Source organism: Vollenhovia emeryi, unplaced genomic scaffold (assembly GCF_000949405.1).
Source record: "Vollenhovia emeryi isolate VEMERY1.0 unplaced genomic scaffold, V.emery_V1.0 DF939159.1, whole genome shotgun sequence".
In the NCBI taxonomy this organism is placed as follows: domain Eukaryota; kingdom Metazoa; phylum Arthropoda; class Insecta; order Hymenoptera; family Formicidae; genus Vollenhovia; species Vollenhovia emeryi.
This window is the reverse complement of record NW_011967207.1, coordinates 259454-283782: the sequence shown is the minus strand read 5'-3', so window position 1 is coordinate 283782 and position 24329 is coordinate 259454. Positions and strand designations below refer to the sequence as shown.

At 36.3% G+C, this 24329-nt stretch overlaps 4 protein-coding genes across 11 annotated transcripts; all 4 read right to left on the bottom strand.

Annotated features, from left to right (window-relative positions):
* Positions 1-4749: 4749 nt before the first annotated feature.
* Positions 4750-11215, bottom strand: LOC105564793 (putative leucine-rich repeat-containing protein DDB_G0290503). 2 transcript variants are annotated; one of them, XM_012017468.1, is made up of 3 exons: positions 11152-11215; positions 7277-9339; positions 4750-4948 (listed from the first exon to the last, which is right to left on the bottom strand). In XM_012017468.1, the coding sequence occupies exons 1-2, from the start codon at positions 11200-11202 to the stop codon at positions 7309-7311; spliced, it is 2082 nt and encodes a 693-aa protein (XP_011872858.1). In that variant the 5' UTR covers positions 11203-11215; the 3' UTR covers positions 4750-4948; positions 7277-7308. The 2 variants fall into 2 exon arrangements, with proteins under 2 accessions (XP_011872858.1, XP_011872859.1); XM_012017469.1 differs by lacking the exon at positions 11152-11215 and adding an exon at positions 10903-11021.
* Positions 11216-11931: 716 nt separating this feature from the next.
* On the bottom strand, positions 11932-13793 carry LOC105564794 (EF-hand calcium-binding domain-containing protein 1). Of its 2 annotated transcripts, none has more exons than XM_012017470.1 (4): positions 13267-13793; positions 12871-12985; positions 12499-12752; positions 11932-12414 (listed from the first exon to the last, which is right to left on the bottom strand). In XM_012017470.1, exons 1-4 carry the CDS (start codon positions 13575-13577, stop codon positions 12192-12194), a joined length of 903 nt encoding a protein of 300 aa, XP_011872860.1. In that variant the 5' UTR covers positions 13578-13793; the 3' UTR covers positions 11932-12191. The 2 variants fall into 2 exon arrangements, with proteins under 2 accessions (XP_011872860.1, XP_011872861.1); XM_012017471.1 differs by having other exon boundaries at positions 12499-12650.
* Positions 13794-16371: 2578 nt separating this feature from the next.
* Positions 16372-18297, bottom strand: LOC105564792. Of its 6 annotated transcripts, none has more exons than XM_012017464.1 (6): positions 18102-18297; positions 17617-17759; positions 17245-17304; positions 17076-17193; positions 16815-16935; positions 16372-16738 (listed from the first exon to the last, which is right to left on the bottom strand). In XM_012017464.1, exons 1-6 carry the CDS (start codon positions 18280-18282, stop codon positions 16648-16650), a joined length of 714 nt encoding a protein of 237 aa, XP_011872854.1. In that variant the 5' UTR covers positions 18283-18297; the 3' UTR covers positions 16372-16647. The 6 variants fall into 6 exon arrangements, with proteins under 6 accessions (XP_011872854.1, XP_011872855.1, XP_011872857.1 ...); XM_012017465.1 differs by having other exon boundaries at positions 17632-17759; XM_012017467.1 differs by adding an exon at positions 17872-17914 and having other exon boundaries at positions 17076-17304; positions 18102-18232.
* Positions 18298-19034: 737 nt separating this feature from the next.
* On the bottom strand, positions 19035-21204 carry LOC105564791 (glycine-rich cell wall structural protein-like). Its single transcript, XM_012017461.1, has 3 exons — positions 21043-21204; positions 19378-19759; positions 19035-19176 (listed from the first exon to the last, which is right to left on the bottom strand). Exons 1-3 carry the CDS (start codon positions 21125-21127, stop codon positions 19161-19163), a joined length of 483 nt encoding a protein of 160 aa, XP_011872851.1. The 5' UTR covers positions 21128-21204; the 3' UTR covers positions 19035-19160.
* Positions 21205-24329: the final 3125 nt, after the last annotated feature.

The window sequence follows — 24329 nt, the reverse complement described above, 5'->3', positions numbered from 1 at the left end:
TGTAGGAATCTGGCTGCAATTATGGATACGAGTCCTGTCGGTTTCTGTTCGCATCTTGTACGCATCGGATGTTGACGGTATCTATCCGCAATTGCGGATACCGTATCCATCTGCGTCTGTATGCAAATGTCGACCTCTAGGAATCTGTTTGCAATTATTGATACGATTCGTACCGGTTTCTGTCTGCATCCTGTACTTACTCGTTGCAATCGATACGTAGACGTAATTGCTGATAGAAAATCGCATTGCCTTTGTACGTATTGAATTTGTCTAAAATTACAAATAACAAGTGCAACTGTACCCAGTTATTAAAGGTTAATCAGCACTATATGTTTTCAAAACTATAGTCTATTTCTGATAATTGTGGTAATTTTTAAGAATAAATAAAGCATTTTTGTATAATTTTTATGTTCATATATAATATAGACAATGTGCGTTCAGGGACAACTCAAATATGAATCACGAGACACGGTAGTGTCTCGCGCCAAGTTTACGCGAGTACGCGAGTTGACGGGCCCTCAGATTTTCGGTTCTCAACAACGGCTGATCCGACGAACTTCTAATTGCACTCAATCGATAGATTGGGTTCGATTTGTTTTCCGTAAGAAACTGATAGGATACGTATACGCATTTGCAGTAAGCAACGGATAGAACGGACGTCACTGTTACGAACAAATGCAGATAGATATATCCTGTCTGGTTCTGCAGTTAGATGCGGATAGACATTCAAAACTGACTGCGTATAGGAACGAATAGGATTTGTAATTATGTCTGCACGCATTCGGATAAGTTCCATTCCATTAGGAATCAGTTAGATGCAGTTAGCCTTTCCCTACCGTTTTTGCGTACATAATCTTATAGGTTCTGTAACATTTATCAGCTGCTTCTATCCGTAATTGCAGGGCCAAAAACGCATAGTAGAGCAGTCAGAAACGGATAGAATCCACGTTCTATCCGTTTCTAACGGAATTTTTACCAGGGATTTACAATTTTCGAAATAGTTAACGAGTTATCAGTTATTAAAAATCTCTGTCTTAGCCCGGCCTACCGCCCAATTCAAGCGCGCGGCGAGATGTGGCTATCCCGCGATCGGTGCACTTTTCATAGTAATTAACATCGGTTTCCGTCGTTGAAGATGATTCAAGATTCTCGCTCTGACTCGATGTCGCTTACACGTCGCTACTACGTTGGTCGTTAATTACGAATCTCTTCGTCTTTTTCACGGAGAGTTGTTTATTATACGTAACTGTTGCTGTGTGTCATAAACAACTCCCCGAGCGCCTAGCAACGCCAATCGCGGGACGGCCGAATCTCGCCGCGCGCTTGAATTGGGCGGTAGGCCGGGCTAAGACAGCGATTTTTAATAACTAATAACTCGTGAACCATTGCGAAAGTTGCAAAATGGTACAGGACTTTTCGACTCAGTCTAATCCGCTCTATCCGTAAGTAAGAGGTGAGGCGGGTATTACATAACACCCTGTATATTAATTGTATCGGTCATATCGCTCGGAGCAACTAAGTTACGTTATAAATAAAAAACTTATTTATCGATTTGTGTGTTATCGGTCATTTTTAACTTTTAGTTTCTTGATATCAGTATTGCCCCGAACAAATAAAACTGAAACAAGCAACACATTTTAATAAACACGTAAGAGAGACATATGTCAGGTATAAAGAAAAGAATCATATTTACAAAAACAAGGGGAGATCAGGTGTATTAAACATTCATTTACTTCGAAAATGTACTGACAATTAATTGGAAAAATTGATTCAATTTCAATAATCAGACAAATATTATTTAATTATACAATTGTCCTTTTGTCAAAGACAGAACGTGACGCTAAGCTAATGAAGGGCGTCGAGAATATCCTTTCTACGAATCTTGACTCTAACGTTCACATAATCATCCTGTTCATTATCGCTCGACATTGTTGGCGCGACAGAACTATGCATCATTCTTCTACTGGGCGTCTCCTTCTTATCAATCTTCAACTCGGTCTCTTTCGTCAGAGTTATCTTCAAGAAGGCCATCATGTCCGCCACGATGTCCCTCGTCATGATTTCTTCATCTAACACATTGATGGCCGGCTCGTCTCTGGTGAGCGCCCTTCGGGTGATATTGTCGAACTGATTTGCCACTTGGAAGGCGGACGGGGATGTACCGTCCCTTCTGGTCTGTGATATGAGAGGTATTATAGCATCCTCGAGATCCTTCGTGATGCTCTTGGAGCTGGTAACATGGTTCGTCCGATTGTTTAAGCGACTCTCTATTATCTTCCACAATTCTTGAGCCACGTCTTTCGCGTCCACGTTCACGATGACGTTCACGTTCTTGTTCTGGATTATCGTTCCTGACTGTAAATTACCAGTCACACCTTCAGTTTCGAACGTAAATATAAATCGTTAGTCATCATATGAAATAATTGGCAAAATCGATCTTCTTAGAATACAAAATAAATTATTACTTTTTATTTGGCGCAGATAAGTAGCGCGAGAAATTTCTCATACTATTAAAATTAAATGACTACGTGGTTCTTATGATTGAATAACGTTAATTACAGTGGACTGCTATACTTCTAAATATAATATATTAAAAAGAAAGTTTTAATAGATATTGCACAGAGATTGATTTTAGTCGTGTAAAATTAGTGATAAGAATAATGTGTCACCATAACACAAATCTATTGTGAAATTAATTTATAACAGTAGAAATTATTATATATAATATTCTTAGATTTCTTCATTTTTCTCTTACCTCATCTGGCGATAAATGTTCCGAATGCGTCTGGGAAGATTTACATGCAAATTACGTCATCATTAAATCAGTATAATTCGCTCAAAGCGATGTATTGTTACAGAATTTTATATTATATTATGAATATACAAAATATTTAACATTTTTCACGCTCTACATTTGCAATATATTGGGACCTTAAATAAGTTCGTGCGCTTTTCTAAGAGATGGCGTAACTAATATTTTTTGCATCGGTACATACTGCAATCACTTTATGCCAAAGCACCATCATCAGGCTCGAATTTTTATTATATGCCATTTGGCCGAAGTGTAAACAATATTTTTTTAAGTATTGAACATGTCGAATTTTGTACCGACAAAAGAGCATTTGCGGAAAGTTTTACTTTTCTGCTTTAATTGGAAGAAAAGTGCAGCTGAAGAGCATCGAATGCTTGTGGAAGTTTACGGGGAACATGCACACTAGCTCTGAGAACTTGTCCAAAATGGTTTCACCGATTCAAAGACGGTGATTTTGACACGGAAGACAAGGAACGTGAAGGCGCGCCGAAAAAGCTTGAAGATGAGGAATTGGAGGCGTTGCTCGATGAAGCTCCATGTCAAACGTTTCAGGAGCTTGCCGATTCATTGAACGTGACTGAAGCAGCTATCAGCATACGTTTAAAGTCGTTGGGAATGATCCAAAAGCAAGGAAATTGGATGCCCTATGAACTGAAGCCGACAGACGTTGAAAGGCGTTTTTCACGTGTAAACACCTGCTCCAAAGGAAGGGATTTTTGCATCGTATCGTGACTGGTGACGAAAAATGGATACGCTACGATAATTCAAAGCGAAAAAAATCATGGTGCAAGCTTGGCTAACTGTCGACATCAACCCCGAACCAAAGCCGAATATCCATGGTGTCAAAGCTCATACTCTGCATTCGATGGTATCAGAAGGGCGTCGTATACTATCAGCTGCTAAAACCGAACGAAACGATTACTGGAGAACGCTACCGACAACAACTGATGCAATTGAGCCGAGCATTGAAGGAAAAACGGCCGGTATACGCCAAAAGACGACAAAGTGATTTTTCAACATAACAACGCTAGGCCACACGTAGCGCACGAACTTATTTAAGGTCCCAATACAATAAATTGCTAGTATTCTGTAGGGGATTGTTAAGATTAATAACTGTAATTACAGAAGATTGTTATTATGTACATTAATGTTTTAGAGCAGAGACACAAATTTTTTTCTTTACAGGATTCTCAATGTTATCGTTATTAACTGCTAGTTTTGTCTCTGTTTGTCCTTACTTTGGCACCGGCCACTAGGATGGCCCACAATATTGGCAAGCACGTAATTATCATAACGTAATTGTCGCAAACGTAATTGTTGACTCAGCGCGTCTCGGGACGATGAATGCATATACAATAAACTGACTTTTTATACGCGATAACCCGCCCGGTGCCGGTGGAACTCCCGCATAATGCAATGGTGCGATATCGAGACCTATGGAAATTGAACACCGCGCAATCCGCGCCGTTTAATTCACGCGATAGTCCATAATCATTTGAGTGATAAATCCAGGCCGCCCGTTTGTAGACAGTCAATTTGTAGGCGCACGCGATGCCGATCGATTAGACGTAATACCGAGGCCTCGGCCCTTTTGCAAAATACATCCCCGAATCGCAACAGCCCTTCTTGGGGCTTCAAACCGCCCATGGCTATACATGTAATTTGACTATAAAGATGCTAAATTAACAAGGCGCTATTTAATTTGCATTCACCATCGTTATCTATGCATTTCTGTATTTGATTATCAACGGTCGTTTTTTTTTTACAAATTAATCGCTGGGACGTATGAACTGAGAGTCATGGCCAGTATTCAGATCTTGTATTCAAGACCGTCTTGAATTTACCTGAAGACGCCATATGGAACATTTCATTGGCTACGGAGTATCTAAAGATGATCTTAAATGTAAGATCTGACTATAAATACCGCCGTCTATTTCTTTGTTTTACAATTAGAGATAGCTTTTATTCCATTTATTAGTCTCTATTCTCTGACATTTGATAGATTTCAATAGTTATCTAACAAAATGAAACACAATAGAATAATTGTCTTCTTTTACTGATAGCTTCGTTTTTTCGACTGCGATCTTGATTTTCTTGGGAGCATGAAGATGCATCCTTACCTTGACCGTGATTTTTCTAAAAAAAGAGATTAATTAAGAAATATTCTAGTATAAATAAATAATTAATTATTATTATTAATTATTCGTTACATAATTATTAACATATAAAATGTACAGTTCCTGACTTACGAGCGACTGAGCATTTTTTAACATACAGAATTTATGGACTTGTATGAGTCAATTTTAAGAACGCGCTCGAGAGTCGCTACGTGATGAAAGTTTCATCGGTATGGTCGTACATGACGAGCAAACTAATCAAAGTGGAAGGATAAATTCTGGTTTTAATTATCCGTCGTTAATTGATTTTTACGCGGAAGTTGTAAAGATAGTAAAATCAATTTTACAAGAAACACTTTCGACACTCAACACGTCCATTGAAATTGATTTCTTACAGCTACAAAATTCGAAACTGATATATAGGCTATAACTCACGTTCAGTACCAAGTTTCAAAGATCGATTATTACAAAGTAATTACTAATATAAAATAATTGCTATTACACAGAGAAAAAGGTTTCTTTGGATTTAGTATTCCTATTTATTTGATCGAGATGTGTTTTATTGAAACAACATATGCTTATACACACGGAAAGAAAGGCTTGGTTAAATTTACAAAGTTTTTCTTGGTTAGCTGTATATTGGTTGCTATAACGATTGACTTGGTTACCATAATCATGTACACTTGGTTAGTCTGGCAATTCAAACTTGATAGGGACTGTTGGTGTTTATAACCAACGCAATTGGTTAAAGTAACCAAGAAATTGTATTCCGATTGGTTATCCAGAAGGAACCACGGCAATTAGTTCTTATAACATCAAATTGAAATTAAAAAAAATAAAAACAAACGACCATAGCTTATAGCATAACCAAGTTCATAGTGAATTCGGTAGAAAGGAGTATCACCGATTAAGGTTAATTTCAATCTCGGCTCACTTACTTCTTATTCCTTACTAGTCCTAAGAATTAGAACAAGAAGTAACTTAAACCGAGAATAAGGTTTGCATCGATAGAAACGGACATAAGTTGTTTAGTGCAGCTATGGAAGTAACAAGCGTGAAAGAATTGTTGGAAAATTGGAGATTTGAGAAGTTCGTCTCAATATTTGAAGGCAAGTTCTGTTACGTTTCTACATTTAAATTACATTTTAAATTAATAAATTTTGCGAAGTGTGAATTTTCCGCATGAGCGTAAAAATAAAAATATTATAGTTGAATCGGGCAGTTTTTTAAACCAAAAAATGAAACCGTTCATAGCTAATTTGGTCCATTTATGTAATTTTAACCTTACGACAAACTGTTAATAAGAAAAATATTTTCACCAATGAACTGAGCTATAAAAAATATTTTATTTAAGAGAATCAATTTTTAGTGCTTTGGTCAATTAATTGTACCAATAAAGATATAGTTGGTACAATTAAGTACGACCGTTGGTTCCATCAATCAAGTAACTTGGTAAAGTCAACCAAAAGATAAAGGTTACAATAATCAAGTAATGATAGTTTAGAGCGACCAAGTCTACCAAGTACTAATGGTTGCTCCAACTATTGCAGTCGAACTAAGTGCCGTTGGTACGTGTAACCAAGAAATCAGCTGGTGCATATATAACCAAGGCACTTGGTTTCAGGCGACCATTTTTTTGGTTATCCCAACCAAGTCTTTTTCTCCGTGCAAAACATTATTTGTTTGAATAAAAATTTAGTTATTTCATTCAAACAATCTCTACTATTTGATAGAAAAGATACTATTATTTCAAGTAATATCTTTCAATCAAATAATTATATTATTTGGCCAGGCGCCTATAAAGTTCGGTGCTGTCACTAAATGGCCGCCGAACTCGTAAGTAAAATCACGGCTGCCAGACATATAAGCGACCGCATCAGAAGACGCAATCTAATCATCTAATGGTCTATTCTTTGTAGCTGAACATAGTGTACTAATTCAGTGTTTATCTTTCTTCTTTTAATGAAGGAAAAATTATACTGTAGAGGGTATATACATACATTTTTTTCCCACATTTTCTATCAAACGATAATGTTGCTTGAATAAAACAATGATATCAGTTAGATCACAGAGAATATACCTTTTACTTCAAACAAATATTTTATTTCAGACGAAGTTATATATTATTTCAAATTCAAACAAATAATTTGTTTGGACCATTCCAAATATCAAATTTGTTTGGATACAACAAAATTTATTGAATCCAAAGAAATCATTTTCTCTGTTTATGCGATAAATGTAAACTACTGTTATGAAATAATTACTATTATAAAATATTTATTTCATACCGCAGTCAAATACGGGTTTTTTCACGCAATTCTCGACTATACGTAATTCTAGCACTTACTATGTGATTTGAATGTTGTCTGCAGAGTTTGCCTAAAACACGTCAGATATGTTCGATGGCGAATTTTTGTTTTGATCCGTCGCATCACTTCGACTATTGTCCATTCTCCTTTCTATAAGCGGCCAAAGCGCTTTGATCAGTTGGTCACTGATTTCTTGCAATTTTTTTTCTGACAGCTGCGGATCCAAGTTTCCGTCTTTCAATTCATCAATAAAAGAACTGTTAAATTCTAACAGATTGTCGACATGAATGATTTGATTTTCAATCGATCGATTTCTTCCGTCGTCAACACACGGATCAGCAGGATTATTTCGAAGTTTCCTCACTTCTACCAGATCAGATTTTGTAACATCGTTTACATATTTAGAATCTTGCGCAACCGAACTCTTGGCTTGGCGTTCCATAATTGTGACTAATGTGAATGGATTTGATTCTAATTGATCAGGGGACGTTGACGTAGCAGCTGCAACGTCCGTCAATTCACTTTCTGCACTTTTCTGAGGTAAGTCTTCCGAAATTGGATTTAATTGCTTGTTCATCTTCTTCAATTCTTCGACTTTTTCTTCCACCTCTTCATCAGTCTTATCTAGATGGATCTGATCTTGATCCGTTTTCTCATAATCCTTTACCAACTGTTTCTCATCGGTAAAATTATTAGTATTATTATTTGCCCGAATGAAAGAAAGATCGGTCTCAATCTTGCTGTTGTCGTTCTCGTGTTCATTAAAATCCGGAAGCAATCTGAGAAGCGGAACAGAGGGATCTTTCAATAATGCAGGTAGATATTGCTTATTATTACTCCCGGCTGTTGAATTATCACCGTTTATCAGCAAATCATTAACAGTTGTCTCTGACTTATTCCCTCCAGATGCATCAGCTGCTTCACGAAAATGACTTTCCGCATTGCTTGTTAAGTGTTGTCGATTATGCGACGGATCAAATTGATTGCCTGCGTGTGCAGCGGTTTTACTTTGCTCCAGTTGAGTGTATTCCTCGGTAATGTTTTCCTGAGATCGCGGAATTTGATTCAGTAAGTTACTTGCGTTTTTTGCAGCCTCCGGTAAAACTTCAATCATCGATTCCACAATGTTTCTCGTGTTTGATAAAATCTGTTTTACTACGGGCAAATTATCTGCAACTTGCGGACTCGAAACGTTCTTGAAATTCTTAATTGGATCAAGAAATCTTTGGTTTATATCGTCGATCTTGTCTGACTGCTCTCGCGTATGTTGTAGTATATTTTGCAGCAGAGTATGTTGATTCGCATTTTCCTGTACATTACTAATAATTTTTGGAACAATTTGTACTAAATCTGTGTCAAATAATCGTTGACTTATACCAATTGTTGAGTCCTGCAAGTTTTGCGATTTCGGAAGAAACTTATTTACAGTTTTAGTTAAATCATTTATAACCGATGTATTCGTAATGTTCTTTATTAAATCACTTTGATTAAGCAATTTCTCGCTGACATCATTTTCTGTTGATTTCCAAGAATCTGGTTTAAACGCGTTAGCATTGAGCGAGTTGTTTACCGCATCTAAGTCGAGGATCGACTTTTGCAAAGTGTCAGAATTAAATGCTTTACGATTATGTCCGGTAATATCAGGTGAAGTGTCTAGAACATCTTGTACAGTTTTTGAAATTAAATCGTTCATCTTTGAATTTGGAGTGCGTGCAACGCTTTGATCGTCGATATTTGGAAGATTACTCGAATTAAACGACTCGTTTAAATGCGGGTAAAGAGCTGTTTGATTTTGATCCGCGTTTATTTCAAGATCGTCGAAAGACGAGTGGTTCAAGATTTTTGTACTGTTGTCAAACCATTCTAAATTCGCTCGAGATGGCGATTGCGTTACGAGGGCTTCTGTCGTTGAAATTAGTGGATTGTCGTTGCGCCTATTGCAATCATATCCTTTGTCGGTTTCCTTTCTCAAGCGCGCTAAACGATTCGCCGCGTGCACTGCCAATTGTAAAAAAAGCTTCAAAACCTTCTCATTTTGGACAACCGGATCTGAATCATTACGTGAAGTATTCCAATCAATATTTGGCGGCATAGAATGTACCTAATGAGAAGAAAAGAATTAATCGCAAGATATTTATATGTACAGCATAACTTGGCTATACATACGAAACTATTACTATATAATTGCTGTTATATTATTTCCAGGGTTGGAAAAGTTACTTTATAAAACTATCTAGTTACAGCAACAGTTTTTTTCGTTAAAAATGTAACTATGTTACAATTACAAGTTACCAATTCTGAAAAGTAACGCGTTACAGTTATAGTTACTTTCTTGCAATGAAAATAAAAAGATCGAATCTGCAATTGTAAAGCGTCGATAAAGGCGTTTTTGCGCAAATGCAAGGTCTAACGCGATCTGTGGAGGTTTACAATATGTATTTAAAGTATTGTAACTATTAAATTCGTTACTAGTTATCGAAAAAATGTAACTGAGTAAAGTTACAGTTACAGATGGAGAGAAAGTACACTGATAGAAAAAAATATGTAGTATTTGAAACTATAATTTCACAGTATAATAATTATAGCGAGGAATAACATTTTTCTAGTAATTATTACTATAATATTAGTAATAGTAACCATATAGACACAGTATATTTTTAAAAATCACTATAAAATATAACCTTTTAACTATTATTCTGTTAAAATATCCAAGTAATGAATAGTAAATTCGTTAACTTTTTTAATATAGTAAATACAATTAAGGTAATAGTAAATTTAACTACATTTCTATCATCCACCTTACGTCACGTGGTAAACAAAAGTGAAGTGGTTCGGAATGTCCTCACTAGAGGGACGGGCGGTATAAGACTTTCTCGTAAGAAGAAAACCGCTTAGGGTGTTATAAATACGGATAAGTTTACGCATTCGTATAAGATTACTTATCTTTTCTTTGAAAGACGCTATCTTGTACTATTCTTTTTGAGTGCAAAGTGATGTAACCAATGAACGTAGTGAACTCAATGTATATATAATAAAAAGCAGGGAGTATTACTTCCAATATAAATACGATTACTACTATTACATATAGTTATTCGAAATTTTACACGTGGTTGTTAGTGCAATATTTACAATACTCCTTACCACATTGAAAGCTCGTTTTGGTGCATTATGACAACCATATCATAAGTTGCATGGACCAATATTGTGTCTATGAGAACTATAATACGTTGTTAGGTCAACCATAACTTACATACCCTGGTAGCACAGTGCATTGGCTAAACGTTGGCCCAACACAACCAAATATTGGGCCAATGTTTAACCAATGTTCGTTCAATGCACTGTGCTACTAGGGTAGTTGGAAGAATTATAAAAATGTGGTTGGCTCATAAAATGACTATAAATTATAGTGAGATTGTGATAAGTGCAACCATTTTTTTTGTCAGTGTAGTTATCGAAAAATCTAACTGAGTTAAGTTACAGTTACAGATGGAGAGAAAGTAACGAAGTTCAGTTAGAGTTACCAAAGAAAGTTACTACAACTATAACTTGGTTACAAGTAACGAGTTACTTCCCAACCCTGATTATTTTTTTACAGCTATTACTACGAAATCAAGCAAGTACACGTTTGGAAATGGCAAGAACAAAGGAGGAAGATGCATGTTACCTCTTTCAAAACTTCAGAAATCTGCATCGTCGTCTCTTGTCCTTCACCATATTGATTATAATTATTTCTATATTCTTTTATTTTCCATTAAGTTGAAATAAAAATAGCCAAGGACTTAACACGAAGAAATACTACAACTTAATAACGTAATTTTTAATTCTGAATTGCTACAGTAAAAAAATACGCTTTCTCGATTTAAAATGAACTTTGAGTAAAACTTAGGAAAAAACTATAAACACTTTATTTTACCAAAAAAATCAACGTGTTAATAACAACCAAAACAAAATTGCCCGGCCACATTGTACCATTTGCCCCGGTAACTTAAGCGCGATTGCTTTAAATATGATCGTAAAATTAACATTAGGCACGTCGATGTCGCCCGATTTTAACGATGTTGTCATCGCATCATATTTTCATCTACGCTCAATATTGAATTTAATATTGAGATTGATTGTTTATCATTTTTGGTTTACGGCCGTCTCTATCTTTTATCCGCACGCCGCTCATATAGACAATCATTAATTAAAATGATATCGATCGATTATTTTTATGTACTAGACACGAGCATAAACTCATGGACGATACTGGAACAGTAAGAAAATTGCGAGATTCTATCAGAATTTAAACTCTGGTGTAATGTAAAGACCTCGATAATTATTCAAAAGCAAAGCTAATTTAACATGTGCGTTATTTTTCTAAATGTTGCGATCTAATTTACATGATAAAATTAAATAATAAAGTATATGATAAACTACATTCATAATACCGCAATATAAACCGATATAAAATTTATATTATTCAACTAGAATTATACGTATAGAATTATAAGTATATATGTTAGAATGTTTATCGCATACTTTTAAATTTATATGCAAAAGAAGTGATTAATACCAATTTTGATTAAGAAGTCAATACCCCAATAACGTTCGATACTTCCGATAACATGTCGCAATCGCCCAACCAGTCATCTGTTTTTCATCGATCATTAACTGCGTGAACACGCTCTCGAAATGAACAGAGGGGTTTTAACAATTATTTCAACTGTTATAGCAATTGATGTATTTTCTGCTCGATTACACATACAAGGATGCAATCGAGCTGACCTATTTCCACGTATCGCAACTGCGCTTATTGATAAATTGTAGTGCAACAATAACAAGTCCTTTGGAGAAAGAAACGGCACGGGTGTAATCTTCATATTGTGATTCATAATGGTCGATTGTTCGTCTTTTATTTAAAAAAAAGTTTATTACGCAAAACATTTACTGTAGCCAATCCCGTGCACGCTTTCAGGGTTGAAGAGTCGCCAAGAAACCTGCACAGGTTTCTTCAGTGGGTAAACACTGTCCGAAGGCTTCCAGTAATAGCGGCTCCTCTTTGACCGCCGTCTCGTAATCTCGAAACGATATTTTTCCATCGTGATCGACATCGAGCTTCTTCAGGGCCAGCTCCGACAAGTCTTTTACCCCTTCGTCCGGATCTTCCTCACCGGGCTGCTTTATCAGGCAATTTCTACGAAATTACAAAAACACTTTACGACTACGAGTAAAACGGATATGACTACATCAGAGTAATAGGCTATTAATCGCTTTTTACTTGAGCAACTGAAAGATTTCGTCTTTCGTGATGTATCCGTCGTTGTTTAGGTCGTACACATGAAAGCAGAAGACGATCTTGTCACGTAGGCCACCCCGTAAAAACACGTCGAGTCCCATGATCCACGGCTCGAGTCTGATGGCACCCTCGATCTCTCGATCCCAACAACAGAACAAACGCTCTACCAAGGTGTCTTCCGTGATCACGTGAAAAGTATTGTGCAGGAGCTCTCGAAATATATTTCTATCGATTCCCTAAGTAATGTGAGTTTAAAACAATTTTTCAACGTAATTCGCATCAATTAATAACCTGTATACTGTTTTACTCTGTTTCAACACAGCCAACTTTTTCAATTGCATGTCACATAATTACCTCGACTGCCGGCCTCGACTGTGGCCTTCTGCCGATAGACATCGATCGCACAACTTGTTGGCTGGAATTAGTAGTTAACTTTTTGTAAAGTTTGCAGAGACTATCCAGTTCCACCCTGATAAAAACAAACCGAGCGGCAGATTAAACGATAATTTGTAATAGTTGTTTATTTTCGCTTCATGTGCGTTTATGCTACTAATAAATTAATATAATTCACAATAACTCTTGATTCCCATTAAAGAAAGTCATTTTTGTAAATCGTCTAGTTTCAAATTTAACTTTTGTCCGTCGGTTTAAGTCCATTTCAATTCCGTTTGTCCCTCCTCGTCGAGAATGACAAAACAAAACACTGAAAAATTAATTCGAGAGTCATTGCGATTGTCCCCGCGAACTCGCCTGGAGAATCTCGTCTTCTTTTTAAGGGACTCGATCACTTTGACGATGTACGCGGAGTTCCTGCCGCCTCCGCCCTCCGGCATCCTTCTGCGACGTCTTCTTCTGGATGACTCGTCCTTGTCGGAAACGGTGGAGATCTGACGCTTGGAGTTCGCCGACGCTCTGCGACCGCTCGTCAGGAATATGGAAACGCTCTTTATGAGCGTCGCGCCGACACGAACGCTTATGCCCGCCCGACGCTCGGCGCCGGCGCCGGCGCCGACGCCCGATTTAGTCCCCCCAGTCGACGTAACGCTTCGTTGCTCAGACATCTCTGTTCAGTGACTGAAAGTTTCCAACTGATCGCAATTTCGGTAATAATAATGATGAACCATAGATGGAAAATACAAGAACTTTGCATTAAAGATATATAAAAATATATATAATATTTGAGAACGTAGAAAAGAGAACAAATTATATAAGTATAGTACACTGACAGAAAAAATGGTTGCAGTTACCACAATCTCACTACAATTTATAGTCATTTTAGAAGCCAACCACATTTTTATCATTCTTCCAACTACGTAAGTTATGATTGACCTAACAATGTATTATAGTTCTCATAGATACAATATTGGTCCATGCAACTTACGATATGGTTGTCATAAACCAAAACAAGTTTTTAATTTGGTAAGGTGTACCATAAATATTGCACTAACAACCAGAAGTAAAATTTCGAATAACTATATACATATAATAGTAATAATTGTATTTATATTGTAAGTAATATCCCCGCTTTTTTGTATGCTCATCATCTAAGAATAATTTTCTTGAATGGAAAGGAAACAATATTGGATAAAAAGTTACGTGTATTTTCAAATCGATGGTTATAATGATTAAAATGATTTTATTGTCAAAATTATTATATGTATTCTTGAAGTGACAATTTATAGTATTTTAATAAGACTGTAATATTGTTTGAATGTAAGATTATTAAATGCTTCTAAGAAGATTGCAGATTATTGCGTATATACAAAACAACAAACGCGTTAATTTGATATAAGAGAGTTGATCTGACACTTTTTTCTTTGCGTGTTGTCCCACGCTTACATGATTTTCAAGCTAAATTAAAAAAAATTCTCTCCGTTTGCTTAACCATTTAGAAAAAGAAATGAAACTAGGAAAGACTGTTACCACGAACCGATGCAGGTGATTCGAGTCAATTGATCGACAAGAAATAATTCACGGTGCGGGGATGCAGTAATCTTTATTTTATAGCCGAAAATTGTAAACGGTCAATTATTGCTTGTAAAAGATCGCTTCTCTCTCGTGCAACCGAGTTATTCTTATTTACGATCGCATTTGCGTAATTTCCTTGTAACATTTGTTGATCCGTCGTCTCCATCAGCATTTTCGTGGCACGAGTAATATTCCAATGAATCTAAATCGTAGATTTATGTGCGCGTAACTTGGGCCGCGTGTATAGAGAAAGAGAATTCAATTTGCATGGAAAGAAAAATAACTGAGATTTACGATACAAAGCGCGCAATGACGAGCTGGCAATAGCTTACAATTTCACGTTATAAATAGTGCAAAGACTTCAAATGCATTACACGTTACATTTACTATTGTATTACCTGCTACTGTAGGTTGAGACAATAAAAAGGTCACGTTTCATAGTCGTTTTGCGAGATGAAATGTAGAAACTTTTCCCATTAGACAACGAGCTCACTTTATTACAACTCGCATTATAAATTATATCTAAAACAAGCCAACTCGTGCTTTATTTAGGAGTTGTATGAGCTGAAACGCAGTGCTACGTACAGTGCGGAAAATCGAGAAAACTTTCAAGCACACACTTTTAATTGCTCAATTATTTTGACTAAAACTCGTAATTGTGTATCTCTGTTTAATTAAGGAGCAACATGACTTCAACGTTTGCATGTCTTTAAGTGAGGGACTATTATTTTATATGTATAACGCAATCGTTCTTAACGTGCCTCGAAAATTACCCCCGTAAACACAAGAGGACATTCATTCGCAAAATTGCAATGCGGAAAATGATAGAATCTCAGATGAAACTTCTTCTATTTCATCATATTATTCGTCTCATCAGTCTTACGCGTCTTTCACTTTTACATGAAAGTCTTTTGTCGAAGATCGTCACGATGAAAAATTCCACATCTAATTTTGGCCCGTTTTTATTCTGCATGAATTTAATAGCACTTGAATGCAATTTCACAATGATTCGAATTGGCAAAATCGGAACTACGATAGTACCTTAAATTAGATCATGCTACGATAATGATCGACACGTGTGTTTCCTTGCCTACGGAGAATCTCAATTTAACTTCTCTAATTTCTAACTTGTGATTGACGTTGCATGCATATGAGTCTCGCTTTAAATCTGAATGTATTGATTGAAACAAGCCAACTAGTAATTATCGACATAATTGATTTCTCAGATTTTACAGGATTTTTTAAGATTTTAATATTTTAATTTATCTGAGAAAGTGTTGTATCGCCGTTTCTTCGATTTTGTTATCTCTGAAATATAGATATTAAATAAATAAAAATAAATACTGATGATTCGTAACTTTCTCACAATTACGCCAATTAGGCCCGAAAAATATAGTCCTCAATTACAAGCACAGCAATAGTGATAAATAATTGAAATAGCAATCGCACACTTTATTATTTAAAAAAATCACTGAAAGAATTAGAGATCGACGAAGTGCACTGTGCAATAGAATATACGGAGGTCTTGAGAGCGAATTTTTATCATCGATATTTATTCCATCGTGCAAGAATGGTTTGAGATGTTAAACGAAATTCATTGCCTCCTGTTCGTTTCATACGCGTATAATACGATCAGCAGGTTCGATTTTAAATCACGAAAAACTTACCAATTAATGACAAAAGAGCTGCTTCGTCGCGACGAGGGTTTCGTCGTCAACAGCGACTACGTTTTATCGACCAAACGTATCAAATGACGAAGCTGAAAAACATTTCAACACAATATCTAGCAACAGATCGGTATATCGCAGGTGTATATTTTATGCGTAATAACAAGACGAGAAACATTGTAATAAAATTTTATATTAAATAATATTGACAACATACATATACGTCGTTTAGAATTTTATTATAATTGTTTACTCGTTTCGTTCACATCATTTATTCGCGTTTTAATTAATTATAGCCTAAATACAAAGTAATACATTGATAATTGCTCAAAGAGACTTTAGCGTATTTATTAAAATACCATTAGATCTTTCACAACTTTCGACATTGTAGAAGGAATATATTTTAAATCATTAAAATTTAATCATTTGCATTCGTACATTACATCGGAACTTTAATATATTAATGTGTATTAGGCTCTGTTTTAGAGCGTCTATTTCACATAATCGCTACTTTATTTAACTGTTCAATGGAAGAAATGTCGTCATCGGAATTCACTTCAAAAATGGCTGTCGACGTCGGATGTTTTCTGAAATGTCGAAATTAATGAATTAGCTGGTGACGTTAGAGTGACGCATTTCTTATAATTATATTTACTCTCTTACTTGCATAACTTGTCTAAATATTTTCGAATTTGCGCCACCTGACGTTGAATATCAATTAACTCATTAGTCATCCGTTCTTCCGTTGCGAAAGACGCGGCTTCGTATCCTTCGGCGGCCCGTTCTGCAATTCATTTTAAAACATGAACCGTCTCTTCCCTTTTTCGGCATATAACTTTATATTTCTTTTAAATATTCAGACTTCTCAATATTAACAAACTTGACGGTCGAGGCGTATCTCGACCAAGATCTGCAATTACTTACTGATGCGAATATGCTCATCAGTAATCTCCCCGTCTTGAGAGACAATATCAATCTTCTTCATCATATTGATTAGCTCTTTTACGTTATCTACATTATTATTTACGTTCCTCATTGATGCCTGTAAGAGAGAATCTGTATCGTTGTCAAGCTTAGTATGCACATTTCTCACCCTCGATTGTCCTTGGACGAGTTGTTCGATAAGCGAGCTAAGCTGATTTAGAAATTGTATCTAAAATGCAACATTTAAATGTAGTCGATAGAGGAAAGTCATCTGTTATGAGGCAGACTCCTAATATGAGACAACGGGGTTCTACTAAATTAACAGGCGTCGTCTGTTGGTCCCACCATGAATTTATTGCCATTGGAGTGAGATCTGTTTAGTGGAGAATTTATTGTTAGATCGTGTACAATTGAATTTGGATGTTGAAAACCTGCTATCTCATATTAGAAGGTTATCTCATACTAGCAGACTTTTCCCTAATGACAGATCGCTCATTAATTAACAATGTGCAAACAATTTGTATCGTTGGAGTTACGTTACAGCGTATTGTCGGACCTTTTGCTTATTGTCATCCTCGTTTTTGCCCATTTTTATGGCGAAGTTCACGAGCTTCTCGAAGTTCTCCTCATACAATGCAACCAGCTCTTTTAGTTGCTCCGGCGTGTTTACGGGAATTTCCTCGTCTGTTAAATTCAAACAGTCACACAACACTCTCTAACCGGCTCGATAATGATTGTCGTACGTGAGTATTTAGTCTCTAATGTGAAACGCAAATGCGAAACATGCAAGTCCTACCTGTGTCTCTTGCGTTCGAGAGCGAGACCGTGCGGCACTGTGCCTGAAAGCGAAATTTTTATTCCAGCATATTTACACACGTGTATACGTGTATATACTAAAAATTTTTTTAGTAACCAAAGTGTAACATATTGTAACGAAATTACACGCATATAATACAAGTAAGACCTAAATTTTCGGATGACAAATCGAGGACACATTTTCAGTAAACTTCAACTTCAGAAACTTACTCCGACCGCAAAGGCGGCAAATATAATTGCGAAAGACTTCATCTTTATGTTTCGCTTGCACGTGGAACTTTCTTGATTCGCTAAGGGAAACTCTACTGTTGTGAGACCGTCTAATAGACGAGGTCGTTTTATAGTCGTGCATGAACAAAGGCACTTGCGTGTGCAACGTTTGCCAAAACATTTGACGGAAACATCCGGCGAGGAATAAACGAACATATCGCCGTGCATAGATGCGCGCGATTATGCTGTGGAATTAGATACAATTGCATTTCGTATTACTGAGAGCAACAGTACCTTTTCTGTCGTTTAAATATCGGTTACGTATAGAATATTAGAGGAAAGTTTCGTATTATGAGATAGGCTTCTAATATGAGATAGCAGGTTTTCAATACCCAAATTCAATCACAAATCTCTTTTCGCAACAAATACACAATTCAAAAATAAATTTTCCACTAAACAGGTTTCGCTCCAAGAGCAACCGATTCATGGTGGAATCAACAGACGATGCCTATTAATTTAGTAGAAACCCCGCTGTCTCATATCAGGAGCCTATCTCATAATAGGAGATTTTCCTCCAATATTTTCCAAGTAGAATATACTTAATTTGATTATGAACAGGAGAATTGCCAGTGACGTCTGACGAGCTGCTCTCGAATTTGCACAGAATGACAATCCCTTTCAATGGCTGTCACATTTCTACGCTTAAAACTACCATAAACGCGATTCGCGATCGTGGATATTCGACGACTGATTAAATTGAGCGGTAAAGGCTGCGATCGGTGAATCTGAATTATTTATTAATCAAAACTCGATAAAGCGAAACAAAGTAGAACATCTAATAATTAAATTGAAACTGTGCAAAACGTAATGACAAATTACTACATTAGCTGCAATTTACGTGATTAATTGATTGGGACAAATCAGACAGGCGGATTTTACATTTTGTTTAAATAAATTTATTCCGCGTTAAAGTACGAGCGTTTATCCATACAATAAGAGCACAAAACAATTTATCGTAACGTAAGTCCATTCTCAATGATAGTCGGTTCTTTATGTTCCTCATCGTCCATATCCACTGTAATCAAACCGCATTGTTACGTGTCAATAAACAATTTTATCACACTATGACAGAAATGTCTTGAGATCAATGTATCAGATATTACGAGATTATATCAAAGACTTTTTTTCTACATCTTACAATTATTCGTAAGATCTTTCCAATGACGTCGATACATTGAAGGTCCTTCGACACAATTAATCGGTTCGCGATATTTACCCAGAATTGGCAAACGAGTGCGCGAAGGAGCCACTGCCAAACGGCGTGCTTATTGAACCGGCATTGGCCCCGCTGTTAGCGAAGCCGGGATAGTGAGATCCTCCCCCGCATCCTCCCCTGCATCCGCCTCCGCCGAAACCACCGTGTCCTCGGTGCCCGAATCCTCCGGGATAATGTGATCCTCCGGGATAATGTGATCCTCCGGGATAATGTGATCCTCCGGGATAATGCGATCCCCCGGGATAATGTGATCCTCCACGATGACCGTGATAACCACCGAATCCGCCGCCGAATCCGCCGCCGTATCCGCCGCCGTATCCGCCATAGGCGCGTTTAAGACGAGCGGGCTCCGGTGCTGCTGCTCCGTTTACCCTTAGCAGATCTGAAGAAATTTTAACAAGGTATTTATTACGTGTATTTAGAGCTACAGGATATTAAAATGCAAGGATATAGGAAGTACATACAAATGGTAAGGCAGCAATAAAATCTGCCGCTGTCAGTGAGCTCTATACACTGACAGGAAAAAAATGGTTGCAGTTACCACAATCTCACTATAATTTATAGCCATTTTAGGAGGTACAACCGCATATTTATAATTCTTCCAACTACGTAAGTTATGACTGACCTAACAATGTATTACTTATAGTTATTTAGTTATTATAGTTATTATAGTTATTATAGTTCTCATAGACACAATGTTGGTCCATGCAACTTATGATATGGTTGTCATAAACCAAAACGAGCTTTTAATTTGGTAACGTGTACTATATATAAATATTGCAATAACACCCACAAGTAAAATTTCGAATAACTATATGTAATAATCGTATTTACATTGGAAGTAATATTCCCCGCTTTTTATTATACAGGGTTTGTCAAATGGGATTTGCGCATGACAACCGGAAATAACGCTCGAACGGACAAATAAAAAAAAGAATTTAGACTATCTGGTTCAGTTCATTTAAAAAATAATTAAATAAGATAGGAAAGTCCCTTATTATAAGATAAGCTTCTAATATGAGATAGCAGGGTTTTTGCTAAAATAATAGACATCATCTGTTGATTCTACCAGGAATAAAATCTGTTTAGTGGAAAATTCATTGTTAAATCGTGCAGTCGTTGTTAACAAAGATTCGTCAGGAAATTTTGATATTGAAAACCTGCTATCTCATATTAGAGGCCTATCTCATAATAGGAAACTTTCCTCTACTAATTGCAATTTGTTTATTAATGTATAATTCAATATATCAGATTCTACCAGAAATTTCAACCACAACAATTTTGCCAACGAGCGGAGCATGTAATCACGTAAATGAATCACGAGATATTCATAATGTCAATGTCACCATAAAAAGCAGATAAACTGATTTTCTGTCAATCAACGTACAATGTGCCTCGTTCGTTAAAGTCAACCTGTTCAATTAGAAGCTCGGACGAATCGAAACCGCATGACAAATTAACGCATGCAACGCTGCGTTTTGGAAAGAAATCTCTGGCCGTCTCCAAGAACCGTCGAATCTACAGGATGACACGAAACACTTTTGAAGACATTAGCATTTCCGATGATCTTACAATCTGGATACGAGCCGGGTGAAAAATTGATAACATAATAACCTACATTTCCCACAACACTTTCGCGAGCGACAGCCGATTTTTCGTCTTTACCTTGAGATTGTGGTGCGTGCGCCGGAAGTGCTACTGCAACTGCAACGAGCAGCGCAACGAGCAAGAGGATCGCGATCCTTGACATTCTGCCGATACTGCACGCGCTGCCGAGGATATTCAGTGCCAAATGACGATGAGAAAATCGGCCAAGCAGTCTTTATATACAGGGTCCCGTCCGTGTTCCGGGATATCCCGACGCCGCGCGTTTACGCACAGATACGAAACGGAGTTTCGGCCGCGTCGAATCAGCCGTATATCATTAGCACAAACAAAACGAGCCTTTTCTTTGTCGTTGTGGGACCGATTATGCGCCCGCTGGCGCTGTGTCCCTGGGACGACTTCCTGCTCACTCGATGGAACGTCGTTTTGCGACAAGTCCCAACGGATGATCCGATCCAGCAGTATCGCTTGATGGATCGCCTTCGTCATTGGTTCCCAAACTGTTAAGAGAAAATAGCGCGAAGACATGCAGGTCCATTACCAATAAAAGTCTTTTTACCAACAGCGATTAATTAATTTATTAATATTGATTTACAATTTTCAATTAATGATTACTTAGCTTACGGTAATTATTGTACATCGACTTGACGGCAGCTAAACTTCTAAGCTAATTGTTAAATAGTTAAGCGAAAGTAATTCGAATTTTTATAAATTAATAATTTGTACTTAAATAATTCAAAACCTCTTACAGGAATGTAATATTAAGATAATGCCTTCTTAAAATATAATAAAGCTAAAAACATTTGGCAACCGCTGACAAAGGTAATCGTGTCAATTTGTTTTAATAGTGGAGTCCAAAAAAACACACAGTTGTGTTAGAATTAATGGTCCAAGTTGAAGAGTATAAACAGGTGAAGTTTCTGTCTGATGTTTTTTAAAAGGCAGACAAAAAATCGTGGACATATTGAAGAGAGTTCAACGATTGGCGTGGCTACAACAATAAAGATTTCTACGAAGGAAGACGCGAGTACCAATTTTGGCGCGTAATTAATGCCCGACACACTGTCCGCATTATTTTGGAATATTTTATCCTCGTCAGAATACGACATTCTTGATACCCTCGTTATTTTGATAGAATCGCGCGATGAAAATTGTAGAAACAAGACATTCATGTAAAATTGCTATGTACCAGATGGATTCCATCTTTAGGAAGAGCAACGAGAGAAGTTGATATTACAAAATCCAGCATCCGGGATACGAAGGTGAAAACTCGTTTCTGACCCTTTCCATCTTCTTACAATACGCAGTTGCATAACTAAATATTCAAAACACCATTTCTCAAACTGTCGTCGTACGTATATAATCGCCTTTAGATGACATTTATTGTCCAACGTTAATTACACACGGGTACCGGAATGGACGGCTTAAAGAACCGTGAAATCTTGCTTGCCTATTAGGAGATACATCAGCGATCAAGTAATGACCTTGATTTTTCTCGGGACTTCACAGTCTTAGGTCGATGAACGAATACACTTCGGGATTCCCGACTAAGTACTCAGTTAACCCACTATTACTGACAACTCAGTTTTTTTTTATGTTCGAGAATCTATTTAAGCACGTTTTCTTTTGGGTTTTGAATCTTTATACTCTAAATTATCGATTGACTTTAAAGTAGAGCTTTGTTAACAGGTTATTTGAAAATGCTTTAAAATAATATTTTTATTTTTAGTTCTCATATTTCTTCATTCTTATAAAATTGTTTTTTTTAATGATTTAGAACGGTTTTTGAAATATTTAGATGGCTTTTTGGATACAGTGTGCTACAAAAGACGTTTCGAAGACTTATATTCGGGATTTTAAACATGCATTGTGGGCTGCAACCTTGAAGATATTGTAAGTAAAGTCGGAGACATGAATACCAAGGTATATTATCACATAGGTAAAATTAGAAAATATTCCGATGACGTATGTAAATCGTGTACAAATTTGCTTCAGACATTTCTCCAATTAGCAAATACTTCGAAGCTCCACTCACAGATGGGAATTCCCATTGCTATTCTATTCTAATGTGGAACGAAATTATTAACATAATTAAGATAGTTGTTTCGCGACAGTAATGCTCAAAAGTTGCTTCCAGACAGGAACCAGCATTCAATTATTACAATGATATATCTTGATACAATATTGAGGTGCTGTTGCCACATCTCTTACACTACGCTCATGTCTACTACATAATTCTTATAATTTTTCAGTTTTTTTCAGTTATTTGTTCTATTTTACTTTATAACATATTTGTTTCTCATACACACGAATCTCACCGTTAAGCTTAAAAAAGTAAAATGTACCATTATTTGTATTTGCAAACGCAAATATTGATATTTTAACACATAATATGTGTAAATAATATTTCATGTGTAATATAATAATATTACAACGAATTATATTGTTACGTGTAATAACATTTTTAATGTGTTTTACACGTAATATTTCGTGTAACATAGCAAACTTTAACATTTTTTTTAGAACTTTAAGACGGTCAATTTTAATTTAATTAGTATTATTTTGCACGTATTAATGTAAATAATAAACTGTAAAAATTTGACACAATTCTCATATAAATGATTATATATATTTTACGAAATAACTACCTTAAAGTACAAACTCTCATTCGTGTTATGTGTATTTCGCCATTTATGTTCCATAGGAATCGCAGAAGTATTTTGATTCGTTCGGGTTAGGAAGATAAAGATATACTCGCACAATTCGCGTCGTTTTTGCATCGTGTCCAAACAAAGTCGTTTTAAAAGTTACATCACCCTTAAATTTGGAACTTCCGACGGTGGAACTGTATTATATGCGCAACATTCATACATTATTCCTTCCAAAGACGAACGATTACAATCTTGCACAAGAAGTGCAAGGTGACCCCACAAATTTCCAGACTTCTACCTCAATCCACTCGAGACACTATTTGTCCAATAGGCGTGAACAATTCGCGCCTTTAAATTATTCGCGAGGCGTAGCATCTTTCTGCTTTCGCAACAGTCCATTTTATAAATTTATATTTATCAGAGCATTTAATTAACTGATGATCATTTTTCTTTCCTTGAAAATCAATGGGGAAAACATCTCGAAATAAACTTGACGCCATTTCTTTGTTACTAAAATTTCTTAAACGATTCATCTGTATCGTTATAAAGCAAATGTCCCAATAAAAAATTACCTTGTGCAAATTTATTCAGGAAATTACTGATGCTTTGAAGTTGTAGATCTCTGTTTAGACCATAGAGATATAAGAATAGAATGCGCGAGTCATAGGCTATGGCGTAACCAGCTGCGCGCAAAGA

Excerpts from the sequence above, each read along its gene's own strand:
- LOC105564792 (XM_012017462.1), bottom strand. The coding sequence starts at position 18,282 with ATGTTTTGGCAAACGTTGCACACGCAAGTGCCTTTGTTCATGCACGAC. Across the intron at positions 17,305-17,616 it reads AAAAGGTCCGACAATACGCT|ATACAATTTCTAAATCAGCT; the intron begins GTAACGTAACTC and ends GTTGCATTTTAG. Across the intron at positions 16,739-16,814 it reads TATTTAGACAAGTTATGCAA|AAAACATCCGACGTCGACAG; the intron begins GTAAGAGAGTAA and ends TCGACATTTCAG.
- LOC105564794 (XM_012017470.1), bottom strand. The coding sequence starts at position 13,577 with ATGTCTGAGCAACGAAGCGTTACGTCGACTGGGGGGACTAAATCGGGC. Across the intron at positions 12,753-12,870 it reads AGTCGAGGCCGGCAGTCGAG|GGAATCGATAGAAATATATT; the intron begins GTAATTATGTGA and ends CACATTACTTAG. Across the intron at positions 12,415-12,498 it reads GAAATCTTTCAGTTGCTCAA|AAATTGCCTGATAAAGCAGC; the intron begins GTAAAAAGCGAT and ends GTAATTTCGTAG.
- LOC105564791 (XM_012017461.1), bottom strand. The coding sequence starts at position 21,127 with ATGTCAAGGATCGCGATCCTCTTGCTCGTTGCGCTGCTCGTTGCAGTT. Across the intron at positions 19,760-21,042 it reads GCACGCACCACAATCTCAAG|ATCTGCTAAGGGTAAACGGA; the intron begins GTAAAGACGAAA and ends AAATTTCTTCAG.
- LOC105564793 (XM_012017468.1), bottom strand. The coding sequence starts at position 11,202 with ATGTGGCCGGGCAATTTTGTTTTGGTTGTTATTAACACGTTGATTTTT. Across the intron at positions 9,340-11,151 it reads TTAACACGTTGATTTTTTTG|GTACATTCTATGCCGCCAAA; the intron begins GTAAAATAAAGT and ends TCTTCTCATTAG.